The 17,831-nt window shown below is 44.4% G+C and overlaps 1 protein-coding gene across 11 annotated transcripts in view; it reads left to right on the top strand.

Annotated features, from left to right (window-relative positions):
* The first annotated feature begins 2,637 nt into the window (after positions 1-2,637).
* The window catches only part of ABI1 (abl interactor 1), a 71,365-nt gene continuing 56,171 nt past the window's right edge, over positions 2,638-17,831 (top strand). For 9 of the 11 annotated variants that reach the window (XM_068146080.1, XM_068146086.1, XM_068146079.1 and 6 more), the window contains exon 1: positions 2,649-2,883. In XM_068146080.1, coding sequence (XP_068002181.1) covers positions 2,767-2,883 — 117 coding nt within the window. In that variant the 5' untranslated portion in view covers positions 2,649-2,766. Of the gene's footprint in view, positions 2,884-17,831 lie in introns of all 11 variants that reach the window. The other 2 variants (XM_068146077.1, XM_068146081.1) reach the window with 2 other exon arrangements.

A 17,831-nucleotide genomic window follows, 5' to 3' on the forward strand; every position in this document is an offset into this window, starting at 1 on the left:
TTATTTACCCCGGCTCACTGCTGGGTCTGCAGGATTTGTCCAGCCTTTGCATAGCTACCCAAATGTCTGCTATGCTTTTAGGCACTTGGGCATCTCTCAGTGTACACACCATGCACGCACATGGAACCAGCTTGGGTCATGCAGCTGAGTCCATAAACCTTCCAAGAACCTCAGACATGAGAAACATGCTGCAAAGACACTGAAGTGATGCTGCAGGAAGTCAGTTGTGAAGGCAGTAGGACTAGCATGGGGCAGGAGCCAGTAAGACCTGCTGATCTAATCAGCTGAGTGTGCCCACACCAGAATTCCCAGTGCATTTTGGACTGTGTGGCCCTGATAGCAATACTGCTGTGGTTGTACGGCACTAAGCCAGAAAGTTCTACTGGGGATGACTTCGCTCAACACGGAGCCAGTTTGGGTGTTCGTACCTATCCCAGGTGTGGCCACCAGACATGGGGCTAACGCCCGGCTCTACCAGGTAGGCTGAAGAGAAGTCCCAGCTGTCACACGGTGGCGCTCTCCGACTCGGTCTGCCGAGGTCTTCCTGGCTGCGGCCGCATTTTGACGTCGTGTTGGTAGCTTTTTGGGTCGAGATCCGTCGGAGGGAAAGGGACTGTAAACCCTCCTGGAGCTTCCGCTCTACTGCTTGAAGCGAGTGCACTTCCTGCCAGCCAGCACTGCCCCGATCAGCTGCTGCCCTGCCTTCTGCTTTCACGACTAGGTTGCCCGGGTGAAGCACAATGTATTTAGCAAAACACTACTGAGTTTTTTTCCATGCTGAAAAAAAGCTGATGTGCAAGACCCCACATATCTGCTGTCTCCTGGTACGGGGGCAGCAATAACATTTTAAGAAGAGCTGACAATTGCTGCGCTACGTTTGAGGAAGTTAACAGCTTCCATGCAGCCACTCTGTGATCGGTAGGCAATTTACTCATCCAAGCCAATGGGTGTTCAGCGATTGGAAGCCACACCGAAGAGAGAAATCAAATTTGTCTTTGCATTATGATAGCTTTAAACTACAAGCCAGAAAAGGAGAAGCCAGTGCCCAAGATGGTTTCTGATCACACTTGGCCTGGTACCTATTAAAAGCTTGTCTATATCTCAATACTCTTGCAGGTCAAGTTAAATTATTTGACATTAAAAGGGCACTTGGAATCCAAAAAAAAATGTTTTATTGGAAATTACATGCTGACCTAAAGAGGGTTATTGAATCCTCCTTGAAAATAATTTTGCTAAGCTGCCAAATGAATTAACCATCAGAAGATCTCAATGTAGATGCATTTCTATCCCACAGAAAGTGCTGTGTATGCACCATCCCCTTCCTCTGCTGTCCCAGACAGTACTCAAATACCTCTCAGCACCTCTCCAGATGTTCCCAGCCAGCAGGTGGTTGTGTGCAGGGAAAGTGCAGCCACCAAGAAGGTGGCTGCAACACCCACTGCAAACACCTTCCCAGGCTCCCCTGTCCTTTTCTTACACAGTTCTAGAAGAGAGATGCTGGACTTTGCTGACCTGAGAATCAGACCTCCTCTCTCCACCTTGGTTTGGAGGTAGTACATCGGTAGGCATACCACAGAACGTTGACCAGAAGAGTTTTCAGTTCCGCAAACAGAAGGCAGCCTCTAGAAGACATGCAAAATCCCACACAATTACTCAGAGATGAGGCAGTCTGCTCATATTATGAAGTGCTTAACCACCCCAAAATGCGACTTTTCCACCACTGTGTGTGTTTCTCTGGCACTACTAAAATGCAAGGACTAATTACATTTGTACAGACAGCACACAAAGCCAAGGCATGAGTAACGGGCCTTGGAGACAGCTTCTTCTGGGCCTATTACTCATTGCCAGGGCAGGCTTGAACATCCCAGCATAGAAGCCACCTGCTATTATTGGCTTTTCTTCTGCTATGATCACAGAAACAGAATTCTGCTTACAAAACCCCCAAACCCACAACAAAACCATCACATGCAAGAAAGACTTGCACTAATCACCAGACCCTATCTTCCATGCTTTTCTAACAACCAAAGGCAGCCCCAAGCAGTGATTAACAGCCGAGAGGTAAGAAAATAGCAGGAAAAATGTATTTACCTCAGCCAATTATTTTAAGTTCTTATGAAACGAAAGCTTTGACAAACACTTAATGTCAATTATTCCTACTGGGCAAGCCTTCACAAAGATGTAGATTCAATATCGGAAAGGGACTAATTGCTGCTAATCGGGAAGAGTTCTACCAATTTTGTTGTCATCGTACAAATTCCTAACCTGACAGGAGGCTGGATAAGGAGGGCAGTGTGTCCTTCCTAGACCCTTCTGGCTTCTCCGAAGAGGCGCAGCCTCAGGGCGGCACTGCCAGGGCTAATGCTTTCTTTGAAGGCGGGCAGGGGAAGGACACAAGCGTCTTTCTTAATCTGCAGGCGCCCAGAAAGCCGGTCCGACAGCCCTGCCGTCGTTCTCCGGCCGCAGGGCCAGGCAGGGCGGCGCCTCCGGGAACCGCCATCTCCGCGCCCTGTTCTCCCGGCGCAGGCGTGCTGCACGGCTCCGCGCTGCCTACAACTCCCGGGGTGCTCTGCAAGGCGGGGGTGGGGTTTTTATAGTTTTTTTTTCTTTTTTTCTCCTTTCCTCCCCGCGGAGGGGGAAGGATGGGTGGGGAAAGCGACAGCTCACGAAAGCGAGGCGAGGAGGAATCCCACAATACCAGGCGGGTTGCGAGCCAGGCACTGCCGCTGTCTCTTTAATGCAAGAGGAAGCGATGCGGAGGGGTGGAAAATGGCAGAGTTGCAGATGTTGCTAGAGGAGGAAATCCCTTCTGGCAAGCGGGCTCTGCTCGAGAGCTACCAGAACCTCACTCGAGTCGCCGACTACTGCGAAAACAACTACATCCAGGTGAGGAACGGCGGGCATGGCAGCCGGGCCAGCGGCGGGGCGGGCAGGTTGGGCTCGGCTCGGTTCCCTGGTGCGGGTGGTGGGGCCGGAGACGCCTGAGGGGCAGCGCGGCGCTCGGCTGCCCACGCCGCGGCCACTCGCCCCGCAGCCGTTCCCCCGGGCTTGCCTTTTCTTTCAACTTTTCCAGCTGAACGACTGGACGTCCATCGCCCTGCTCCGGAGGGGAAGGGAGGGGGTTATTATGTCAGTCCGGCTCGGAGGGTGTGTCTTTTTTTTTTCCTTTTTTTTTTTTTTTTTCCCCCTCCCCGTTCTCCCTTCTGTGTTTTTTTTTTTATTTTTTCTTTCTTTCTCCCCTCTCTCCTTTATTTATTATGAGTCACATCCCAGAGACCTCCCTGGGCTGGGGTGGGGGCTGAGCAGGGCCGTGAGGGCCCGATGAATTTCTCCGTGTGGCCGGCTCAGACCCGGTATCTCCGGTTTTCCCCCTCACTTCCCGGCGGAACTGCTGCCTCTGGGGACAGCCGGCGGGCCCCGGGGCGGCGGTCGGTGACGGTCGCCGAGGCGGGCAGCGCCGCTCCCTTCCCCGCGCCCGTGCGAGGCGCGGGTGCCGGCCGCCCCCTCCGCCGGGGCCGCCATCCGCAGCGGCGAGCGGAAGGGCCCCGCACACGGGTGACATCACGTAATTCGGTCATCGGCGGGGCTCCGCGGTGGGAACCGTGCGCTGGGTCCTCCTCGGCGAGGCCAGGGAACCGCGGCTTTCGGCGTGGCGCGTCGAGGTCCTCCCCGCTGCCGAGAGCGGTTTGTAGGGGCAGGAAGCTGCCCCTTTACTCAGGCTTCGCTGTGTGAGCCGGGGCTGGCGTTTCAAAATGGCAATCGGTGCCTCTCGCGGTTCAGACGCCCTGCTCCAGTCAGCTCACGCCGGCTCTCCCATGCTGGAAGAGGCTCCGCTGGTTGGAGCATGTCTCCACCAGCCGGTGTGGATGCCCCGGTTCCCCACCCCCCGCCCCGACTACCAGTGCTTCTTGGCCTTGCTTTAAATCTATTTTTGTGGAGCGACTTTAAGCACAACTGATCATTATTCCAGGATTCGAAGCACATAACTCGTGAAGTCTGTATATTTGGTCATACTGGTGTAGATACAGAACCATCCAGAGATGCTCAAATTCATTTTCCTTATCTTTACTTTAAAAAAAAAATGAAGGGAAAAGCAAATAAACTCCTTTACTAGCCGGCTCGTAAACTGAACTTGTTGAATCTAATACTAGACTACCTGTGCCGGGTATTTAATACAGGCTGTTTGATTTTCTGGCATCCATCACTGCTGGAAAGATGTCCTGCTGCTTGTAGTAATGGAGCAGCAGATTTGAATATACAGCTTTAGTAACATAAAAATATATATTTTTTTTCCAATTTCATTTGTCCTTTCCTTGTTTGATTAACCACTTGGATTAAAACTGCTCCAGCAAGCCACGTTTTTGAGATCCTTTTGGTTTTTTTTTTTTTGTGTGTGTGTGCTATGTGAGGTAGTATGAGTTAATGTCTATTTACTCTTCCGAGTTTTTTGCTCCACCCAAAGAAAGCTGCTGATATAAATGCTTCTAAGAGGCGAGGTTCATTTGGTTTTACTCATGGGAAATATGACAAATACATGAGCATGGTAATTGCAGCACAAGTTTTGACCTGTCTCCTGCTCCTGACTTTTTTTTTTCCCTGTGTCAAAAAGTTGCTGGCAATCTTCAGTTACACATTTTCTTTGGTGTCCTAAAACTTGTCTTTTTCTTGTTTTTGAAACAAACCAACCCAAACCCATCAACACTTCAGCTAGTTCCCATTTGGTCATTTGTAGGGTTTTTAATTTTTTCTTTAGTTTTTTTTATTTGGTAGCTCATTTTCACCTAGAGCATCAAGGTCAGCTGGATGTGGGATTGGCACAGTCTGTTTTATCCGTGGTACAGCTGTGTTTACCTCTTCTGAGAGGAAGCTGGAATTCTAAAATTCAGAGCGAGGACTTGCACAGGAGCTGTGAGAACGAGCTTGCTTCTTGTGTGCCCTCATGGCACACTTGTTCAGTAAAAATGACAAAGATGTGGCTAAAATTCCATATATATATATATGTTTTAATGTGGGGTGGAGGTGGGTTTTTAATCAGCACTTTGTACAAAGCCATCTGCTCTCCAGTTGGACTACTGAACAGATTATACTTCCAGTGCCTGTGGTGGGGCCACTGCAGGATTAGACAGTGTGACACAGGGCACTGGGTTATGAGATTTGGGAATGTTGTGTGCATTGTGACACAGGGAAGGGAGGAAAAGGGAGGAAGAGGCTTAACCAACACTGTTTGTGTTTAACATAATCATAATTTTATATGAAAAAGGCAGGCCAGGACAGAGAGCCTGGCCATGATGTGAGTGCAGAAGTGGCTGTGCATCATAATTTACCCCATAGTACGTGATTGATTCAATCTGGCCTCTTTGAGTTTGGGTAGCTTTAAATCTTGAGAGTTTTCTCTCTGTTTGTGGGAAAAGGCTATGTGCTTCTTATTTAGGAAAACTTACTGTGTGCTGTTGCCCACTCTGTATTGTGGCATTGAGGTGGAACAAGTTCCCACCTACAGTATCGCTGTATTCAAACTGTATCTGTATTTTTTGGATCTAAAAACACATGAATCTTGTTTCATCTCTTTCACTTACTCTGGGAAAATTTCACTCTTGGTGATTTTTTGTTTTTCTTTAAAAAAAGAGAATTTGTCTTCAGGAAATAAATGAAACTTCTTCATAGATGCCATATATAAAAGTAACTTCCAGTATCTAATACATTCCACAAATCCTTTTGCCTGCAAATAAAATCTGGGATTAGTCCCTTTGTGTGTGTGTAACTGTAAAAGGTTATCTTAAAATCTGTAGCAGGAAGATACTAATGAGGGATTTCATCACTATCCTCGACATTATGAACTGTATCAGAACTATTACAGACATAACACAGGGAATTAAAACCCTTACAGCTCTAATTATAGTTCTTCAGCTGAAAACATTAAATTCCAGAGAGCTTATCCAGTCAGTTTGGTGGCTGAATGGAATTATTTTCACTTTTTAATGAACTTATTTACAATAACTAGCCTGTGAAGTGTTAGAAGGGCACAGGAAACCAGCACCTCCAGTGTTGCTGTGCTGATGGCTTCCTTTTGAACAAGTTCAGTTGACTGGTGTAGCACAGGGAGGCCTCACTGTGCTATAAAAACACTGCTCACAAATCTCCCTACTGTCTAAATGGGATGTTTCTTGTAGCTGTGTTTATACATAGGCAGGTGCATAGTTCTCTCTGCTTCCAGACCACTTGGGAAGGTCTATCTGTAATTTTTTATCTATTTAATATTTTTTTTAAGGCTCAAATACCATTTTAATTTGACTGCAAGAGCCTCTAAATGAATAGCTTGCAATATGTACTACTTGTGTGAATTCTGATCTTGACGGTATCTAGGGGGTAGATTTAGCAGCTTTAGAAAAGAAGCGAAAGACCTTTTAAGGAAGTAAGAGCAGTGTTGCCTAAACGTGTGGGGATTTTTGCTGTCTTCTTATTTCCTCCTGTAGCTTCCAAGCAGTAAGGGGAAACTGGACTGTGAGTTAGCAAGACTGTTTTGGGGAAAAGAGACAAAAGGTTTCGGTTTGGCTGCTATTTAAAAGTCTCTTTCCAGCTGGTAGAAAAAATAAGCGTGAGGTTGGGCAGATGTGTTGCACGCAAGGAGTTTCACAAATCCTTATATTCCAGTATGCAAATAGGAATCCTTTCTGTTTGATAGGTTGGATGATCTGCATCTCCTGAACAATAGATAGTAGATACTGGACAGGAGATAACTATTTTCCCCATGATGTTTCTTGTTGCTTAGACATTGGTGAGTGATCTGACACGCAAGTTTTGTTGTCTGGTGTGTGGAAGGTGGCTTACCTTAGTTCAGTACAAAGTCCACTCAGAATGTCTAATTCAGGAAGTGACCTGCTTTAAAAGGCTAAACTTCTTAAATTGTCATTACCACAAATCTTTTATGTGCTGTGAGAACATGCATGTTCCTGTGTTCGTGGGTTAATTGGTTTGCATTGAGAACGAAAACAGCGATTGGGTTTTTCTTTCCTAGTTCTGTTGCTAGATTTGGAGCGTTCTGAAAACAACCACCCAAATTAAGCCATTTCACTTTCTGTAACACCAAAATATGATTCAAAATTGGACAGCTTGAGAGCAACAAGATGAAATATGGATGTACCATCCACTATGCTTTGTGGGTTTAAATCATATTCTGTGAGAAGTTGCGAGCTTGTGCTTTCAAGCACTGTTCTTTACAAAGGCAGTCTAAGCAAATGCTTGCCAACAGTATAAAAGGCACTTGCTATTGTTTGTGAATGTTTGGGGGTTTAAGAACAAAAATAATGTGGATACAAGTTGATGGTTTAGGCTTGCAGCTCTTCTCTGCCTTGTACAGGTTTTCTGTGGCAGTGCATTTTCTTGTTTGGGGAAATACAGCTGTATATTTAACTCAGAAGATATGGTGCAGCTTCACTGAATCAGCAAGGGATTGCAGGATACGGATCCTGTGGTGTTGTACACCTGGTTTGGGTCTGGGGGAGGTGGCTGATCTCAGACCAGCTTTTCCTAATTTGAAATATTTCCATTAATTTTGGTACCTTTGGTTTAAGAAGCCAGCAAGATGTCAACTGCTCTTCCTGCTCCATTTTTTCTTTGGTATTTTTTCAGCAGATGATTTTATCAGCACTGTTCTACCTTAATTAGGTGGAGTAAAGTGGATTGCCATAAGCTTTTACAGGTGCAGACTTCTTCCACAAAGGAAGCGCCATCCGCTCCCTCCTGTGTTGGAAGGAAGAAGCTTGCAGGTTGTCTGTTGTCAGTATATATTAAGTGTGATCCTTGCTTGCTGTGCCCAGCCCTGTGGAATTGTTGGAAGGAGGAAAGAAGAGTATGATATGCAACTGTCTATTGCTTATCTCCCCCTGGATCCCTGTGAGCTTGTTGCAGTGTGTTTAACAGTGAAGAGAAAATAGATGGGCCTTAAGGAGGGCTCATAAAGTGGAGCCCTTGTTGTCCTGAAGGTAACAGTACAGGAGCAGTCTGTGTACAAGAAGGAAACATTGTACCTTTGAGGGCAAAGTTCCTGTGGGGATCTGTGCTACTGATCTGAGTTTAACAGCAAAACCCCTTGAACTCTGAAGGAAAAAAAATTCCCTGGTATCTTCCTTTAGTATTTTGAATTGTCTTAATTTTACAGGAGCATAAATGGAGGCATAGAATTTATAACTGACTTGTGGTAGGTCACACAGGGACGTGCTGTTGGATTTGGGAACAGAACCTAATTGTCTGGAAGTGCAGTGCTGTGCATAAGGGTTTCCCCCTCTCCCCCTCTCTCTTTCCAAATGGCCTCAGCAAAAAGTATGTATCTGCAGAAAAGCAGAAAGAGTGTCCACAGTGACACTGCAATGAATCCCTGAGGGAAAACAAGCACCTGAAACCATCACTGACCTCATTAGCAGCAATTACTTTAAAGAGTTTTACGTATCTCCTCTTATAAGAACCTTGAGATTCTATTTTTTTGCTTTGCAAACTCCTGGAGTTACATAATGCTCATAGCAGTGTGTCTGCACGTTGGTGGGTCTCTGTCTTGGTAGATGCACGAGAAGTTATCACTCTTCGGTGAAAGCAATCTGTGTTTGACAGTTCTGGTGACTGAAATCTTTCTTATCTGCAGACAGCAGAGTGGCAGATGTGTGGACAAAGTGCCAGTTCTGTTGTGGCAAGGTATCCCTGAGGCATGAGAGGATATCTTGCTCTCTCTCTGCCTGTGTCTGGTCTTAATTAGTAACTAAGAGGAAAGTGTCATGTCGTGGTTTTTATTTGTTGTTGGTTTTATTTGTTGTTGTTCCTGGTAGGAAATGACTTGTGGGACTCGGTTACTTAGTGTCCAGGCTTGTTCATAATTATCTGAGCATTCTTGCTCTCTCTAATACTTGTATTACTGAGAGTAGTGCTCCTTTGATGTTGTTCCTTCCACCCCTAGATTTGAGCACTGGTAGCAGAGATGGGTGGGCATGGTCACAGGGATCCTCCCTTCCCTGCACCCCTGAGTAAAGGGAAGTAACTACTGAATTCGTAATAGTAGATATGGTGCCTCAGTGTGGTTCCTCCCTTTTCCTGAGCTTGTGCTGGTGAGGCAGATACCACAGACAGAGACTTGATGTCTCTTGTGGGTTGCAGAAAGAGCCCTTTGCAGATGGAAATGTGCATAGAGCTCTTGGAGGCCAGGACCACAGTGCTGTGGAGAATTGGTCATGACCTGCTCCTGAGCAGAGCTCTGTGAGCAAGATAGTGTCGGCAGCTGCCTTTCCTCCTGCACCACCAGCCTGCCAGTGTGTCCTTCTGACAGTGTAGGGGGGCTGTCTCCTCTGCTTAGGGTTAGTGAAGTAAAAAGTGTTTCTTACAGGTGGGGCTTTGGAGAATCCATTTATTGCACGGCACATGAGGGAAGAGCTCTAAACTACTCCTCTTGGTATTAGAGGGAGTGTGTTCTGTTTTGTTGGGTTGTTTTCCTTGAGTTAATTAGTATGAGTGTGGATGCCACCTTTGCTTGAGACTATGCAAATAGTGTTACTCATTACTCACGTGAGCCCTTAATGCAGTTAACAGGAGCCCTGCACACTTTGCAGAGTGTAGATTTGTTACTATGATGCCAAAATTTTGCAAGAAGAGGAGAGCTGGGGAGCCCTGCATGGGGATTTCAGCTTGGAGCAAAACAAGAGAGCATCGTTTTCAGATCCTGCTTCTAAGATTCACCAGTCTGTACTAACATGAGATGAAACTGGCCACCAACCTGCTGGCTAACCTGACAAAACAAGCTGCTTTTACTCTGAAAAAGACTGCTTGAAATATGTTTAGTTAGTAAGTGCTAGGTTTGACAGAATAAAAAAGGCTCTGAAAATTCAAACCTTTATTATATATAATATTATATATAATATATATATATTATAATTTAGGCCCCTCCTCCTGTGATAAAGTCTCTTCCTACCAGCCACAGATGATGTGTGTATCTTCTGTCATCATGGAATATTCTAAAAGAACAGTGAATACTGTCTGCTGCAATGAGATACAGCTTTCTTAGGTTCCTTCTGTTAAGACAGTAGCTATATTTGTGGTAGTGTCCTCCCTCCCTCTTCCTTCCTCTCTTCTTTTCCAAAGAGCCCAAAATAATCAACTCTGTACTCTCTGCAGCAGGAGTTAGCACACTGCTCAGTGTTGTGAGGAGGCTCTGATGCCATAGTGGTGAGCAGCTAATGAGCTCCTGGGGAAGAGGCTCTGCATCACTTTCCTAATTTTATTGTGACCTCAAAGACAACTAGGAGTGAAATGTGGTGCTCTTCCTACTTATGTTAAGAAAGCAGGAGGCCTCAGAACTTGGCCAGAGGAGGAGGCTTACTAAAACAAATATTAGTTTGACATCCTTCGAGTTGAACATAATGTTCTGACTGAGTGGTTCCAGGACAAAAAAATAGAAATTGCTTGTTTACTACTTGAACCATAACAGCTCTTTGAAAAGAATTGAAGTGTAGATGTTTCTGGCTTCTTTCTCATCACTGTTTCACATGATGATGCTTTTTCTAAGCTATTCTTTGCCAGGTAAGCAGAGGGTGTGTGTTTGGCCTTTTTTCTGGCTAATCTTTCACCAGATGCGTATCTTCTCTTTCAACCTCTCATCTCCTTGTTGTACTTTGGGCTCAGCAAATCTGTATTTGTCCTGCAGCAGGCATTGTCAGCTGAGCATCTTATTTGACTTCATTGTAGCAGGTGTGCTGCGAATTAATATCTGAACTATGATCCCCTTGCAATAATTCTGTGTTTCCTGGAGCCTAAGATAAGAAAATGTCTCCATAAAAGAAAGGCAAGACAAGAACAAGGTGTCCAGGCAGCTGCATCAGGCTGCTGCAGTAACAATTAGGGAGCTGCAGAATGCTGTGCCATGGCTTGTCTTTTCATATTCATATACCTGATAATGTTAATCACTATAACAGAACTAATTGTTACTAGTGGCAACATTTCCCTCCTTACTTCTTCCTAATCTGTGATCTAAATGTGAATTTGCTGATTTCTGTCTTGCTGTTGGAGTCAACCTATCTGCTTTCTGGCGGCTTTTCCCTAGACCTGTTGTCTCACTTATTCTCCTCCTGCTGCCAAATACTGTGGACTTTTCTTTTGCTACCATTGATGCCAGAATGCTCTCACCACAGTTTTTGCCTCTGAAACACTCACGTGCTTGCTGTCTACCTCATTGACTTTCAGTGTCATTTCAGATCTCATCTGAAAACCTCTTTTCCCTTGCCTATTTCTTTTAATTAATCTCTTTCTATTATTTAACTGCATATTTTACTGCCTTGCAGCTTAAATTATGCAGCTGTTTTTTTCCATAATGCCTTTCAGAAAAACAGCTTCTACTAGGCTAGGTTTGAATAATTTGAAACCAGCAGCTACTGGAGGCATTTATATATACTTCATTGTTTAGATTACCTGTACTGGCATAGAGTTGAGAGAAAGGCCTTGGTTGGGAAGTGGTCTGTAAGCGCCTGAGGAAGCCATGATGAGCAGGATAAAAGGGAAACAGAAGGCAGCTGGGGAGATGTGGTATGCATCGGCACTGACATGCTTCTGTCTACTAGCAAAACTCTTAGGAGGCCTATCACATACCTGTGGCCAGGCCTTTCTTTTATATAAAACCTGTCTTGCTTAGGAAGCTGGTCCTTTTGTTACTCTGAGACCAAGGAGTGGAAAGGGGTTAGTAAAACTTCTTTGCTTGGAGGTCTTTGGATCTCCTAACAGTGAGGGCAAAGTGGATGTGTCAGGGGAAATGATACTCTGCTAACATCCATTAGCAGGTATATATACACAAAGCAGAGCTGGACTTGATCCTGAAGGGTTTTCATAAAACATGATTCTAGCTTCCAGGATTCCCAGTGTGAGGCCTTGTGGCAGGTGGCTCGAATGATAACTTCAGTCAAGGTCCAGAGAGCATTGGACTAACAAACAGATATGGTTGATAAATGCATTTATGTGGGGCAGATCCTTGGAGACCTGGCTGGGGATCATTCTGATTTGCTGGCCGACTTGCAGGATTTCTAAATCTCTGGGAGGAGCTGTTGGTTTTGTGATGCAAACTCCTGGCTTTGGCTGCATTTAGATAAAATGTGTGTCTTGTCTGGAAGGGCTTTGCTGTGCAAGGGCTGTCTTCAGATACCGTGGGTGTTTCTCTTGCTGCAGCAACCGTATGTTCTCCCAGCACTGAAACGATCTGGTTGCTGCAGGAGTCCTGAGACTTGTCTGGGAGCATTGCAAGTACATGTTGTCTTAAATGGCAGCAGATTTTGTATCTCATAAGATGTCTTTAGCATTGAATGTTAGATAAAATTGCTATTGCCTTAGGTGTAGTTGAAGCTTAGGCTCATGCAGTGCTGCTTCCTTTGTGAGAAATTCTGTATCACCTGAGTAGTGACTGTGTAATTTCTAGATGTGTATTTCATTGTGGCAGTCTGTCCTTTAAACCAACAGAGAAGTATGACAGTCAATGGAAAGCTTTCTAGAATGTGTTGCCTCTTCTAAAAACCTCCTATTCATGAAAGGAGAACTTTAACCTCAGCTCCTGTCAGTGCTCTGTGGTGGATATTGACTGTCCAGAGACCAAGGGAGATGTTTGTTGTCATTGTGAGAGAGGCTTGTGCACTGAGGATAAAAGCCAGCTGTGCAGGGATATGGTACCTGTGGGCTGTTTGCTCCTCTGAGGGGAGAAGAGTTGCTAGGTTTGGTCCTGACTGTGGGATGAGTTGGGGATTTTTGAATGTGTTCCTCAGGCATGGAAAACTCTTAAGAGTTAATAAACTATGTTTAATAACTTTCTGCCTTGCTGACAGAGAATGGAAATAGTTTGAAAGATGGTTTTTGAGCAACTCCAAGTTTCTGGTAGGGATAAAAGTATGGGAGGAATGGGGGAGAATGTGTAATGCTCTTTCACTGCATGTCTTCAGCCACTCTGTCCTGCTGTGATGTGGTAGAAAGACAACATTAAAAGCAAATATGGTTACTATTTGCTTTCAACCTAGAGCAGACAGCTAGGGAGGTAGCTTTGCTTTTCTGTCCAGCTTGCTGTGAGGGGTTGCTGGAGCAGTGCTGGGAGTGGGGGGAGTATGAACTGAAGCAGGTACTTACTGGCTGTGTAGCCTCCCACAGGGCCTGTGGGGATGAATGTGGGGAATACTATGAGTCATGCTTGTCAGTCTCATAAAGCAGGAGGCCTTTTTAAAATTGCCCTTGGAGGGGAAGAGGTGTTTAATGGAGCAGTTGAGAAGGAATTATGCAAAAAGAGAACATAAATAATGAGCAAAAGATACCTGTTTAAGGTTCTTGTGTCCTCAGAAAATGGCTAAATACAAACTAACCACTGTGAAAGTTAAGAAAAATGCGTCATCAGTAGGCATAAAGATGTTGCTGTTCATGATGATGTGGAAATTCTCCTTTTGTGGCTGGGAAAATGAATTTCTGTAGCTGTTGAACAGAAATGATAGGGTTTTTCCTTCCAGTTTGCTTAAAAAAAAACACCCTAAGATGGGAAGCTGAAAAGCAGTTCCTCTTGTAAGAGCTGTTTGGGAGGGGAGGTGGTAAAAAGACTACTCTCCAGTTTTGCTTTGGATGTATCTTCAGTATGTAGGCTGCTTTTGCATAAAAAGTCTTCCCTCTTCCATCCCCCTATTTGTGCAGGGTTTCATTTACATGCAATGCTGTATATTCTCTGGTACAATTGAGAGCATATTTTTAGGGTATAAGTTTTTGGGTTTTTTGCTGCCGACAGCTGCTTCTTACTGTTTGAAAGAGTTTCAAACTAAGCTTCTGAAATGGAATTATTCCAGTCCTGGTTTTGCTTGCATCTAGTCATGTTCTTGTTGTCAACAGGCTGTTTTCTCTGAACACCACTCATCTGTGATTTTAATAAGGCCATTTACTCTGTCAAGCTGGTCACAGGCTAGATAGTAGTAAAGCGTCCTGGTGTCCCTCCTACAGGTGCTGCAGTAGAATAGTTCAAGGATTGGCTTACTACTGGAGGGGAGTGGTGGGTGGGATAAAGTGATGTGCATTTGCTTATTCTCATTTATCTGGTTGCATGGAAGTGCAAGTACTGCTGTCATTTGTAGGACTCTGCACTCCTGCGTCTGCCTAAAGCCGCCCTCCTCACTGCTGCTATGCTAACACCACATCAGCTCTCTCTCTGAGAGACAGTTTGTTTTATTTTAACACATTATTTTAAAAGAACATTTATTTTATTAAACCCCAGCACAACCCCCTTATTTCCAAATGTAACATTCTGTTTCCTATTGTAGAGCTTGCGTTCTCTTTTTCTGTTGGTTTCCATACGTTGCCTTTTATCTGTTACTGGATGTGGAGATTACCATAATGATTTGCTTGTTACTTGTTGTCCTGTTTGGTTTTCTTGAGGGGAAAGAGGCAGTGGTATATTACTAACTTACCATTCCTGCTCCCTCTCCTCCTCCTCCTCCATTTTCTTGAGCCATCTCTTTCATTCTGTGGTTCATGTTGGGTTGTTTTAGGAGCTAGATTCTTACTTGCTGGAATGACCCAGTATTCAAATGAGCTTATGTATGCAAGGTTTTGGAATGCTGTTGCTAACCATAGGCTCAAATTTCAGCATAATACAAAGTAATTCTTCTAAAAAAAAACAACTTGGATGTTGTGTACTTACAGCCACTATCAGATAAAAGTTGTACAACCAGGTCCAGAAGTGTGTGAAAGGCCAAGCAATATTAGCAGCTGTTTATGTGATCAGATGGAAACTGCAATCCATGACTTTATCACCATGAGGTCACTGTATAGCCTGCATGCTATGTGGGAGCAGGTCTGGTGCTGGGAAGCAAGCTGCTATAAGAGTCTGGAGATCCACTGCACCAGCCTTGTGAGGTATGTTCAGGCCCTTGGATGGTTTCCTGATGGACTGAGTATATTCATCTTCAAGGCACTAAATAGCAGGGTAGTGCTGCAAAGGATGAGGAGAGGGTTTGACCCTGTGATGGCCCTTGTTTTCTTTGTCTTAAAAAAAAATACTGTGACTTTGGAAACTGCCTGAGCTGTAAAATCTGGCCACCAGCTGTGGCAAAAGTGCCTTTCTTGCACATGAGAGCTCTTCCTGAATTGGGAACACTTGCAGTCTAGACATGTGCTGGATGTCAGAAGGCCTGTGTAACTCTTGGCTCTACATTTTAGTGCCTTGAGATTCTTCCTGGAGCTGGACAGGCCTGCTAATGACTTTCCATGCTCTTCTTTCCCACTTTCTGTCCTGTTTTGTTGTCCTGTGGTATCTCTGACATCTTCAAGTGAAGAAACATATTGGGGTGCAGAGCATAGCTTTGAGCCTGCTTGCTTTTGGAGCAACCCTTCTGCAGGTGCTGATGTTCAGTGTGTAGCTGTTTTGGAAACAGCAGTTGAAGTTACTCTGTTGTATGGGTTCAGAGCACTTTTGGCATACAGTCTGTGGTACCAGGACATGCTGAGGTGCCACTGTCACTTGATCCTTCCTGCTCAATCTTGTTGTCTTAACCTTACTTGCTCAATGCAGTCTGGTATGGTTCCAGGCTTGGCTAAGAAGGTAGGCTAGAGAATGAGGATCTGGAAAGAAAGGTAGTCTTGGAAGCTCATACATAAAAAGGTCATCCAATTTTAGATTGTTGCCTGTCCTCAGATAAAGATTATTTATCATAGGATTTGGGGCTTATTCCTTAAGTTTGATTTATCAAAACAGAGATGAACATCTGACTGTGAGCACTCAGGAGTCCTTGAGAGTAAGCTGAAGAGGTAAATAAATTCCATAGAAGGAACCACATTATTGATGTTATGAAAAGTCACACAGTATAAGCTGAAAATCTTTACCCCAAAACAGGTTTCTCTGAGCTGCCTTGATTCAAAGGCTTGCATGATGTGTAAATCTACCCAGTTCTGATGTTTCACTCCAGTTAGATTTCTCCCAGTTAGAGGGATATTAAGGTAATTAGTAAATACTAAAGTGTCCCCTTCCTATTTCTGTGAAAAACAGCTCTCTGGCTTATCAGTGAACATGGCTGTGCTACATGAGCTTAAAATCTGTGGGTGGGTGGTGGCATTTAAGAGAGTAAACAGAAAGCCATTTTAATTTCAAGCCCTATTACAGACACAGAACAGAAGATCAATATTTGAAACAGTGCATAAGGAGACAAATGGAATGTAAGATTTCTAATTCCCTTTTATCTGCTGTCTGATGTGCTGAAATAATCACATGCTCCAAAGCCTTGGGTAGCTTTGAGTGCTGAAGAAGGAAGACTGCTATGGAAATGCCCAGAGTTTCTTTTCCTAGCTGACAGTCTGAGGGTGGCATTGGTTTATATTTGAAGTTCATGCTCATGTCTCTGTCAGAGCCTGCTTCATGTGAGCTCTGAAGAAGCTTTTCTGTAATTGCGTCGGGTTGGAAGGGACCCTGAAAACCCATCTTGTCCAGTCCCCATTGTCATAAGGCAAATCATAGGCACTGCAAAGATAGCACTGCAAGGAACTTACAAGTATAATTTTGAAGCAACTGTACACGCTGATACCATGCAGAGCTTTACAGGAATGGAAGATATGGTTTCTGTCCTGGGGCTTGTGTTGTACAAATCATGGAAAACACAGAAAATAAGACTCAAACCAAATGTCTTCAGCTTGCTGCATATGCAGTGTTGAAGTCTCACTAATTCAGTGTTCAAGGTTTGTGTGAAAATGACACATGGGCTTGTCTGCTTCTGTCATTTTAGTTCAGGGTGCTGTGCTATTTTGGTTTTAGACACAGACTGTAACAACTGACATGAACAATGTGTTGTGCCAGCATATGTTTACTGTGACATCTCCTCTATTGGATTTGTTAGGAGAAGAGAAAATGCTGTTTTCCACAATATTTTTTTTTTCTTTTTAATATTTATTTTATTGAAGGGAGTGATTTAGTCCAGAGCCAGCATGGCCACTGTTTGCTGCATTGGGCAGAAAATGCTGCTAACAGAGCAGCTGGCACATATCTTCCCAGGCTCCATCTGTCGGAGTCTGCATTGCTCTGTGAATCGCACTCCTATTGGATAGATCCCCTTCTTCCTGTAATGTTGGCAGCCTGGATTAAAATGGAATTCCTAAGTTGATTTCTTTTTTTATTATTATTTTTTTTTTAAAGTTATTTACCATTTTAACCCCCCCATGCTTTTGTAGGCTGCTTCTGCTCTCCTTCACAGGTCTGTCGAAGCCTGTGTTAGTGTTGTGAGCGCTGTGTCTGTGTGGACTTGGCTTGGTTTAATTAAAACAAACATATATGAGGGTAAGGTAGGTAGTGGGAGCTTAATCTCAGGTGTGGTTCTCTGCTGGGTACACACAGGTGAGACTGGGCTGGGATCTGATGACCTTCATCACTGTATCTCGGCAAGTTAAACACCGGGGAACATTCATCTTGCATTTTTTTTGTTATCAAGACCTTAGACATTTTTACCATCATGAGGTATACATATGTTTGTGTGTATGTATGATATAGACATGTTCCTTGCTGTCCTTTGGAATGAGCTCCTTCCCATAAGGGTGAAACTTCTCTCTCTACCTTCCCCAGAAGAGACAATGATTAGAAAAACTGAGGCTCTTCTTTTTGCAGTTAATCAACAGAATAAAAAGCAACTTCCAAGTAACAAGATCTGCAGGGAGGCAGGGACAGATTGGCTAAATTGGTCTTGGCCCATAGAAATGCTAATTTGCTATCAAGGCTATTCAGGACTGGTCAGGGGAATATTATTGATGGAAATGAAGGATTTGCTTCTAGCTGATTGTCTAGCATGTACAGGATTTGGGGGAAGGGCCTGTCTGCA

Source organism: Melanerpes formicivorus, unplaced genomic scaffold (genome assembly GCF_026170545.1).
Source record: "Melanerpes formicivorus ecotype bairdi unplaced genomic scaffold, bMelFor1.0.p_v2 SCAF_13, whole genome shotgun sequence".
In the NCBI taxonomy this organism is placed as follows: Eukaryota; Metazoa; Chordata; class Aves; order Piciformes; family Picidae; genus Melanerpes; species Melanerpes formicivorus.